The sequence below is a fragment of the Nothobranchius furzeri genome, chromosome 12 (assembly GCF_043380555.1).
Source record: "Nothobranchius furzeri strain GRZ-AD chromosome 12, NfurGRZ-RIMD1, whole genome shotgun sequence".
Lineage (NCBI taxonomy): Eukaryota > Metazoa > Chordata > Actinopteri > Cyprinodontiformes > Nothobranchiidae > Nothobranchius > Nothobranchius furzeri.
This window is the reverse complement of record NC_091752.1, coordinates 25,022,926-25,033,441: the sequence shown is the minus strand read 5'-3', so window position 1 is coordinate 25,033,441 and position 10,516 is coordinate 25,022,926. Positions and strand designations below refer to the sequence as shown.

General features: G+C 42.6%; 1 protein-coding gene across 4 annotated transcripts in view; it reads right to left on the bottom strand.

Moving 5' to 3' along the window:
• The window catches only part of akt3a (v-akt murine thymoma viral oncogene homolog 3a), an 89,001-nt gene that overhangs the window by 3,701 nt on the left and 74,784 nt on the right, over positions 1 to 10,516 (bottom strand). For all 4 annotated transcript variants that reach the window (XM_070542484.1, XM_070542482.1, XM_070542483.1 and 1 more), the window contains 4 exons: positions 10,214 to 10,342; positions 2,662 to 2,876; positions 790 to 877; positions 161 to 263 (listed from right to left, as the gene is read on the bottom strand). In XM_070542484.1, coding sequence (XP_070398585.1) covers positions 161 to 263; positions 790 to 877; positions 2,662 to 2,876; positions 10,214 to 10,342 — 535 coding nt within the window. The remainder of the gene's footprint in view (positions 1 to 160; positions 264 to 789; positions 878 to 2,661; positions 2,877 to 10,213; positions 10,343 to 10,516) is intronic.

The following is a 10,516-nucleotide window of genomic DNA, read 5'->3' as shown; positions in this document are numbered from 1 at the left end:
TGTGGCTGGAGGACTAATCATAAGGAGAATAAACAAACAATGGCACATGCAGTTTTAACTCTCGTGGTTTATTTGAATGTAAATACTGTGTCCATTAAAACTAAGCTGCAGCTAGACCAACTTTACCGTTTGGGAGAATTAAGACACAAAAGAGACTCACATTTCTCTGGTGGAGTGATTGTGATGGTCTGAGCTGTGAATTCCTCGTCAAAGTACCTGGTGTCGGTCTCCGACGTGACCTGAGGCTTGAAGGGGGGGATGAGCTGGGACAAAAACGTGGGCAGATCAGAGTCATGTCGGCAAAATGTTGTCATACAGGAGCTGCTTGAAGAACGTGGAAATATTTTACTAATAACTCCTGAGGTCCTCACACCATCAGTGACTCTGGTTTTTGCGTTGATGCGTTCTAACTCAAACCCAGATTGCTGTAAAAACAAGGCAAAGTGCAGCAAAGAAGCTCAGCACCTGTGTAAGAAGCTGTAGGTGTTGCCACACAGGACACGACTCTCACTCGATGGTGTTATGTGAGCAGACACAAGTACAGAATAACGGATTCATAGGATACAAAGTCACACCTCCTCATAATGCCCCGTTCTTTACACAGCTGCCGGCTTGCTTTGATTCGTGCCGGCATACGAGTGTCACACGACACCTTCTGTATAAATACATTCAATGCACAATTACAGCACATGTAGATATGACTCAGGTGCAAAATTTAGCAGAAGAAGTTCAAAATCTAGATGTAGATGTAGATCAGTGAAAAACCAGTGCAAACCATTTTGGTTTTACCTTTTTATCGTAAACATCCAGCCAGTCTACGCCAGTGAAGAAGCTGTGTCTCATTATCTCTTTAGCATCATCTGGCCCTCCCCCAAGCCTGGTTGGGTGAACAGACAGACAGACAGGCAGAGAGATGAAAAACAAAACTGGTTCAACAGAACAAACTTTAGGCCAAATGAAAAAAACAAAAACAAAAAAAAAAACATAAATTGGCTTGTTTCAGATTAGCAAACTCATCATTTTCATCAGTTACAGCAAGTGATCATGAAGCAGTAAAGAAGTAAAGCAGCCCCAGACCATCACACAACTACCCCCATGTTTGACTGTTGCAAGGGGCAACCTAGTTTACAGTAGTCATGACATGAGGGGGGTGATTTTTTGTAGCTCTTCCATTTAGGTGTAATTAAATCCTTGACATTATAAATAATTAGATTTGACTGACAGGTAATATTAGCCGTCTGAGCTAGCACTAGCGGCTAAGTCCGGGAAGGCCTCAGCCTTGGACTCACGTTAACAGATATTTGGCCATTTTTACTCTCTGAACTTTAGTTGTGTGATCTGTGTGTTTGTGTTAGGATTTAAATTCTGGAATTATTTGGACAAAGAAAGGCAAGTTGTGGTTTTGATCATCAGATCATCCAAGAAGTTTTTTTTTATCAGTAAGTAAAGTCCTGACTGCCTGTGGAGCTCTTTGAGGGTCCCAAAGAAAAACCGCAGCTCTTTGTGTAGATGTGTGCTTCGAAAACCTCAGTTAGCTCTGGGTTTGCTCAGGTAGTTATCTACACCCGTTGGCTCTAAGTTCCATGTATATATCTCTGAATATTCTCTTAAGAGTAGCAACAACAAAACAACTCTGAAATGAGCTGACATCAAAGATTGTTCACCATCATAGTTTGGGGGAGGATACAGAAAGCTGTCTCAGAGATTTCAGCTGTGTGTTTCCACAGTTAGGAACATACTGAGGAAATGGAAGACCACAGGGACAGTTCAGGTAAAGGCTCCAAGTGGCAGACCAAGAAAAATCTCAGACAAACAGAAGCTAAGAATGGTGAGAACAGTCAGAATCAACCCGCAGACCAGCACTCTTCCTACAGATGGAGTCAACTTGCATCGTTCAACTATTTAGCGCACTTTACACAAGGAGATGCTGTACGCAAGAGTGATGCAGAGGAAGCCTTTTCTTCTTTTTCGTGGTGCCCACATTTCTGCACTTGCCTAAGTTTAAACAATTGTTGCACACTTTCTATTAGGGATGCAACGATGCCACTTTTTTGCCAAACCAATACGATACCGATACTTGGATCTGAGTACTCGCCATTACCGATGATCAATACCGATACTTCTACCACACATAAAAATGCAATGGATTGGAATCCAGGTTTTATTTTCTTCTCTGCTTTCAACAGGAAAAGACTGTGAGGTAGATAAAAAAATAAAATATATTAACAGAAATGATCACAAAACTAAAATATCAGGTGAACAGAAATGAAAAGTTACAGTGAATCCACTTGAAAGCAACTGCATTGGTATCAGTTCCTGGTATCGGTTCACTTTTACGATACCGATACCAGTATCAGTGCTATATTGTAGCGATATCGGTATCGGTGCATCCCTACTTTCTATATATTTCATGTCACTTCTCAAATATCACTGTGTGTGTCTCCTTTATGATACATTTTACAGATTTTTTTGATCGTAAAAACCAAGCAAAATCATAAAGATTACCAAGGCTGCCCAAAACATCACACTGTAAAATTGAAAAGAAGGCTTTGAGAATTTAAGATAGAACTACTTGAAAGTCCCTCATAGAAATGATCAATCCTTAAATTAAAGTAAGTTATTTTGAATCTAAACAAATTCTTATGGGGCTGCATGGTGCACCTTTTATTTGGGTCTTTGATGAGCAGGCCGGACAGCAGCGACTTGGCATCGGCTGACAAAGTGCGTGGGAACTTGATGTCCTCCATGAGGATGAGCTCAAACAGCTTTTCGTGGTCCTGGTTGTAAAACGGCAGTCGGCCACACATCATCTCATACGTCACAACCCCTAAACCCCACCAGTCCACGGCCCGACCGTAGTCGTTGTCCTCCAGGACCTGAGGACAGCAAAAGGCAAAGAATACACTATTCTTTTTGTTTTTATGTCATCGGCTGTCTGGTGGGGCGGTGGAGGAAAAAGGAAGACAGTGAAAATAGTGAACAGAGGCAAACATCATGTGAAGTCTTCAGCTCCTAAGATACCTCTATTACAGTAAAGGAGTCGGCGTGCTGGCGTGGCCCACCAGATGCCCCATTGGAAGCTGCCAGTTCTCCCTGGCACACTGATCCCCCCCTGGCAGGAACAAACAGGAATACTCCTGGATGGAAAAGGCAGGAACAGCTCGCAACCTGAGTCAGGGCCGGTTCAACCTCCAAGCTGGTCGCACAGGTACTCAGCTTTATCTGGGCAATCTTCCGATTCCTCTCTACTGCCTGCTCTCCGTGCACTTCCCCCGCATCCTGTCTCATCCTGCCTCCTTCGTCCTCTAATCAAACCTTCCCTGACTCGCGACGTCTCTTTCATCCTCAACGGTGCCCGTTTGCTGGAGAAAAAGGGAAGCTGAAGGGATGTAGTTCAGGTGCTGCTGACTCCCTCATTACCATAATCAGCTTATTAACATGCTGAGTCTACGCATGTGTGTGTGTGTGTGTGTGTGTGTGTGTGTGTGTGTGTGTGTGTGTGTGTGTGTGTGTGTGTGTGTGTGTGACTGACTGACAGACAGACAGAGCTGGAGAGCAGCCAGAACAACATATGTTGTACATCACGCCAATAATAATAACATCTCACTCAGCTAATGGGCCAGTCAGACACATGAATGCAAACATTCACAAACACACTCACATAAAACCTGTTTAAACGACAATTCTCAATTACAGCAGACAATTACGCGCTGCATGCCCTAATAGGACGAGTCTCAACAAAATACGTCAGGATGCAGACAGGACAGGTGTCATAAATACATAAATACAGCTGAGACGGAAGAGGACAGACACTCATTTATCCAAACTGCAGGATTTTATGTTTCTGCAAAACAAACAAACAAAAAAAGTCACTTCAATGTAAAGAACAGGGATCTCTGATTTTACACTGAAAACCGACACATTACTAAATGAAATGTCTTCCCACTAGACTAAAAATTGTATCTAATAAATCTTTTATTTCCCAGACTTATTGGTTGTATGTAAAGTTTTGTTTTTTATTGTAAATGATTAATTTTCCTATATTTTAAGATTATATAATAAGGAGACCTAACCCTAACCTTCACATGGCTTAAAAAGATTGCATACTTAAAAATGCATTCACAACAAATAAATTATAATAATAATTGAAAAAACTTCAATATATAAATACGGAAGTCTTCAAGTGTCTGGTCTGGCATTTTAAACATCTGCATCTTTAAAGTAGACATTATTGAGGTGCATTGAGTGTTGCACAGCAAATGTAGTCCCAGAAACGACTTAGTCATTTCTTTTCCCTTCTAATGTCAGAATCTGAATAAACTCCTCAACCCAAAATATTGCTTAAAGTTGCATAAAGATAAAAAAAGCAGCAAACAGCTGCCTGCAAGTTTCCCAATGTCTCCCAAAACTGTTGGTCATTAACGGAATCAGCTCACAGACTTGACATTAATCTAGCCAATGATGCACGCTTCTTCAGTCTGCATGTGTGCACACAAAAGTAAATAAGAGAGTTAAAAGTGCTATTTTGTGTGTGAATATGTTTGTGCGAGAATTAAGCTGGTCACCCAGTTGGCAGCTGCAGAGAAGAGCTGGGGGAATGAAGCGTGCCGCCAGCTCCAGATATACTACTGACTGGTACGGCTGGAGGGATAACACTGGCTTAGACTGCTGGGAGACTGTCAGACACACACACTCACACACACGGCAGATGGAATATTTATCCGACCTCATCAAATTCATAAAGTTTTGAGAGTGAGGCAAACTAGGAGATGTTTGGTGTTGTTTCAGTGCACACACGGCGAGTGTGTGGTTTATGAAATTCAGAGCAGCTCAGAAGAAGGCTGCTTTTGGTGCTGATCTAGTGAGCGGTGTGAACTGTCTTTGTATAGAAAACTAAATGTATACAAATACATCTGTTCTCTCTCTCTGTGTGTGTGTGTGTGTGTGTGTGTGTGCGTGCGTGCGTGCGTGTGTGTGTGTGTGTGTGTGTGTGTGTGTGTGTGTGAGACCCAGGACCAAAGAAGGTGGTGGCAGCTCGGTTGCAGGCAGGGAGCAGATTAATCCACACAGAGCCAGAATGCTGCCCTATAGCCGCAGGCATGGAGGCAATATTGTGTGTGTGTGTGTGTGTGTGTGTGTGTGTGTGTGTGTGTGTGTGTGTGTGTGTGTGTGTGTGTGTGTGTGTGTGTGTGTGTGTGTGTGTGTGTGTGTGTGTGTGTGTGTGTGTGTGTGTGTGTGTGTAATTTAAACAAATAAAGCTAACAAATAAATAGGACGAGACAGTAACATCCAATTTAGATCACCGGCAGGAGAGGAGAAGAGGAGCGGATCGAGGAGGAGATTAAAAGCAGCAGTGATGGAGGAGGTCTTGACCCGTCCTGGTCCCTGTTTGAGCAGCCATGTGGCAGCTAGCTGCTGCTCGCAGGACGGGGGCTTTGGCAGCCTGGACCAGACTACGTGGGATGGGACAAGCACACATAGCCTGTGGCTGCACCAGCCCAGATAGCCAGCAGGGAACACAATCACACATACGCACCTCCTATACTGCGGCCATACAATCCCATATTGCTGATGTCAGACACAGACCTTCTATCTCCACAGTGTCATAATTTGGAAACGGGTTTATCCTGACAATCTGCTAACATTTTGAAGTGTTCCACTAACAGCTGACTGTGCTTCTATGTTTGTAAAACATTTACAGTAAAAAGGTCAACGCCCGACATATACAGGCACTCAAAACCAAATAAAAACACACAAATAGATGGAAAAAGACCAAATCCACCCCCTTTTAACACTTTCTAAATTGCCACAAAGAAATGTGTCACACACACACACACACACACACACACACACACAAATATGGAAACAACAACAGAGAAAACACTCCCCATGTGTTTTCTGCGATCTTGTTCTCTCCTTCTGCAGGGACCTTTTGGTTATTGTTCAATAATCTCACTTTATTCTTTTATTTTGTCACGTTTGAAGCAAACAACACCTCATTTTAACACTTTACATCTTCAGCAAACGAAGGATTCTATGTTTTGATTAATCTGAGTTCCTTCTCTTCTCATCTGCCCTTCTTCACTGACGGCAAACACAGGAACAGTCTGAATTCCACTCCTGTAACCCTGAAATATTTTCTCTCCTTTCTCATCTTCCTGTTTTCAAGCCCCCATCCCCCCTTTTTTCTCTTTTAATCCCAGCTACTTTGCATCTCTGTAACTTGGCTCAGAGCAAACTGTGTTATTTTTACACGCGGGCGAGCAGAGCGTGCGGGCGGGCGGGCGAGTGGCGGTGGTGTAGATTTCCAGGTTTTTTTTTTCTTTTCCGAGCACCTTCCTCCAACCTCGCCCATCTGCCGCCATCTGCCTCGCTTTAGCCCGCACTTTCTACAGCAATAACACACACACACATAAATGCACACAGACGCACATCCTGTGAAAAATAACCAACAGCCTCCAATCAGCTTTTGGCACGCAAAGGAAGGGACTCCATAAAAAAAAAGCACAAAATGTTGCGCCAAATTGTCCTCCATACTTTTTTTTTTGAGTGGGATATATATTCTGCCTCTCTCCTATCTTCTTCATCTCCACATCTCCGCCGCTCCATCTCCACCACCTAGTCAGCCAGTTGATCTTCTGGCCTCCTAGTGAGGCAGCGCTGACGACTGGACAGCGCACGGCTGCAGATGATGATCACAAGAATGTGGCTTTGTGTGTGCGAACGCTGTGCTGTGCCCTTTTCCACTTAAACCAACACCCTCTTTCACACTCACAAGCTGCATATTTACTGCTCACCCTGATATTATGGAAATTATTCTCCTGTGAAATCTGAAAATAAAAAAAAATACGTACATGCACAAGTTCCCACTATTCAAGCATCCTAACAGAACTCACAGTGTTACGGAGAGGGTCTGGGAGAGAGAGAGGGAGAATGTGTTTGTGTGTGTGTGTGTAAGCTCTATTTGCAGCTCCTGCAGTTCTTCCCTGAGCTTACAGGCATTTATCAAAGATCAGAACCAATCCTGGTGGTTGCAGCGATCAGCCGGGGCTGCTGTTAGGTGAACAGGCGCTGTGCAGCGGGCGACACTGTTCCCACAGAACACGAGGGCCATTCTGGTGAAGCCATGAGCGCTGCAGAAATGCTGCCTAATGGACAGGCCACCTGTTGATGCCACAGATGCTTTTATGTCGTACAAGGCCTCAGTCAATCTGCTCAGTTTATAAAACACGACAGTTAGTAGCTGACATTTGTGGCACTCATCAATCGATTAAAGCATTCTGGAGAACAAGGTTTCGTCAAGGTCATCCCTAAATTCATCAACATTTGGTCACACCAGACTCTTAAATACTTTTAACAGAGCAACATCAGGTTTTTGCATTAAATAAGGGCTATATTGAACCTAAAGTCACAATGTGTAGTTTTTACCATCAATCTCTAGAAATATCCATCGAAATGTTGTTGTAAATGAATTAAAAGATGCCAAGTTGATGGAAAAATATTGGCAGTTTCATAACATAGAACCATAAAAAATCTGTTCTAAAATACATGGGAGAAGGTGTAAGTCTCTGGGCGACGCCATATTGGATGCCATGTTTCCTTCTACGGAAGCCGGTGAGGAAAAAATGCATTTACTGATTTGTAACAAACGGTTAAAAAGCTTTCACCAATAACAAACGTTGCTGTTTCACACATTTTCCTCTTCACTCGTTGCCAGTGGTGGAAGAGAGTCTGATGTGTTTGTTATTTTGCTGGGAGTTGTTCTTCTAGAGATTTTTCACCCTAATGGCCATCCGTTGTTAAAGGGACTTTTCGGACTTTTGAATTTTTATGCTCGCGATTGCCCCCTCAGGCCAAAAGCGTAACGGCAGCTTCAGTAGGCTTGTGCACGAGGCGCGCATGCTGTACGTGCACACTCCTTAACGAAAATAACTGCTGAGACAGTCCCTTGTGTGTGTGTGTGTGTGTGTGTGTGTGTGTGTGTGTGTGGCCCAGAGGACAGAGGACAGGAGAACGCGCAGCTAATTAATTAAATAATTTGGTTCTGTACCTTTCTCTTCAGCACAGCCGACAAAGGTTTATGATGGGTCAGTCCTCCTGCATGCTCAGATCATTCCCTTCCTTTGCTTGAAAAATTGTTCCAAAATGAAAGTTGAACCCACATCTTTTTTATCTGTGAATTCAATGCCGTTCGGCGAGTCTCAAATAAAAATTTGGGCATCTTACTGTAAAAAAAATATACCATTAATGTAAAAAAGAAACTCTAAATAAACTATGTTCACATCCAGAATCGAGCACGGATCTTCATGGAGAGTCCGATGTCTTACTGGGCTAAAGCGCCAGTGATGTCCTTTGTATCTGTAACATTTATATCCGTGATGACAGCTGAAACAACGTCAATCCAAAGAACGGTTCGGAGCGAAAATGGCTATTTTGTTGCTAATTTGCAGGAAATATCTAGAAGAAAGTTCTACAGAAAAAGTAGCTAAGAGTCCTCAGAAATGTAGCTAGCTTTGTCACTAGGCGTTAGGAACAGCGACAAAGTGGCACTGCCTCTCTCTCTCTCTGCTGCTAAAGCTACTGATAGCAAATGCTACGGGCTATGCCTGAGCGTGAACGTGCATGAAGCAGCCTGCTCGACCCGAGCAGCTCTCTTTTTCTGTGATTTTACAGAAAAACAGGCAATCACAGTAAAAATGCCAGGGCTCATTCTACAGGACCAGAGCATTGCAGGAGAATGTATGAAGAAGAAATTTATTATTTCTACACATGTTTTGGCTGTCAAACTTCCTTATAGTCCCTTTAAGATCTTACTTGAACACAAAAGTAATGCTTGCTTGCAATGATTTAGGTATGTACTGCCCTCTATCGCCAGGGAAACTACACACTGTCACTTTAAACAAACTGTAGTTCCATGGTCTTACATAAAAGCGATTTCAGCAGCTTTATGTTTGACATTTATTTACCATTATTAATCATATTGTGATGTCACAAACATGAACTTTTTGAAACCACTCATTTTAGGCATATATAATTCCTAAAACCTATCACTGGCAGAAATGAGATGGATGGCTGACATTTTTTTGGGATCCCAGTGGATCACGTGAGTCCTACAGGATTCTGTGAAACAGGAGTTGAGTTGTTTTTTATTGTGTTACTAGGAGAAAACAGGAGTGGGCAAGAGTGGGAATAAAAAATACATTTAGATTTCTGTTCAATTAGAAACGCTTTTCCTTTAAATGAAATAATGTGTCTTTTTAATTTACATTTAGTTCTGTCTGATCTTTCTGACTGGCGACTGAATTGTCACTATAGGTCACATGACCAGCGCCAAATGTCATCTCACAATGTGTAGCATCGAGTCACCACATGTGACAACATGGACAGAAACAGAGATGAGTTGGAGGAGCGAATTAAGGGGAAAAATGCCCCACCACCACGAACACGCTGTCAGGGAAGTCTGAAATTTGACACAGTTTTCTAGGAGTTGTCAGTGACGGAGTGGAAACACCTCACGCCATTGGTCAGACATGTAATGTGTAAAGTTTACCCCTACCTCTGGCACAAGCGGACCTCTATAGTCCAAATGTGATTGTTTTTTGGTTCTGTTTAGAATCACCATACCTTAAAAAGCACCTGCTGGGGCTGGGAGGGAGTGGGATTTATTTTATTGGGATTGGGATGAGAGGTAATAATATTTTTCCTAGATTTTTGGGATTGGGACAAGAGGATTTTTTTCAACGTGTTGGGAAAGCAAAGAAAATCCATTCCTGTGTCACCCTCTAACCACCCAGTTTTATTCCCTTTAGAACATGTTTTTTCTTAACATTTTCTTATATTATCTGTAATATAAAATTAAAAAAGATGAATTTCAACAGTTTTTACACATTTAGTATTTTATCAGCATTACTTCTCATATTTTCCACCTAAAGGTGAATTAAAACGGCTAATAAAACACACTAAAAAGGAAAAGGACAGTAGAAAAGCAACACGAATGTACAAAGGTGAACGGTGATTACAAAGAAACGAAACTTTTAGACATTTAACACTAACAACAGTATTCCACTGGACTGTGGCTGCTTCTAAAATGTCTCAAAACATTCTGGAGCGCTCTCAGTCTCCTCATGTGAGTCGCCTGGCCTCGCTCTTGTGTTAGCTAGAATGTTTACCTAGAGTGTCTGTACTGGTCTGGACCGGTGAAAACTGGTTTTACCTCAGGTGCAAGGTATTCTGGCGTCCCACAGAAGGTCTTCATGGTTGCAGCATCAGTGATGCCCTCCTTGCAGAGTCCAAAATCAGTGATCTTCATATGGCCGTCTTTGTCCAGCATCAGGTTCTCTAACTGAAGGGAAAACAAAAGAAGCATCTCATCGTCATGGTGCATGACTGAAAATCAGTAGGTGCTAATTTAGTGGAGAGTGGAGCCAAAAGAGCAGAGGTAGAACACACACACACACACACACACACACACACACACACACACACACACACACACACACACACACACACACACACA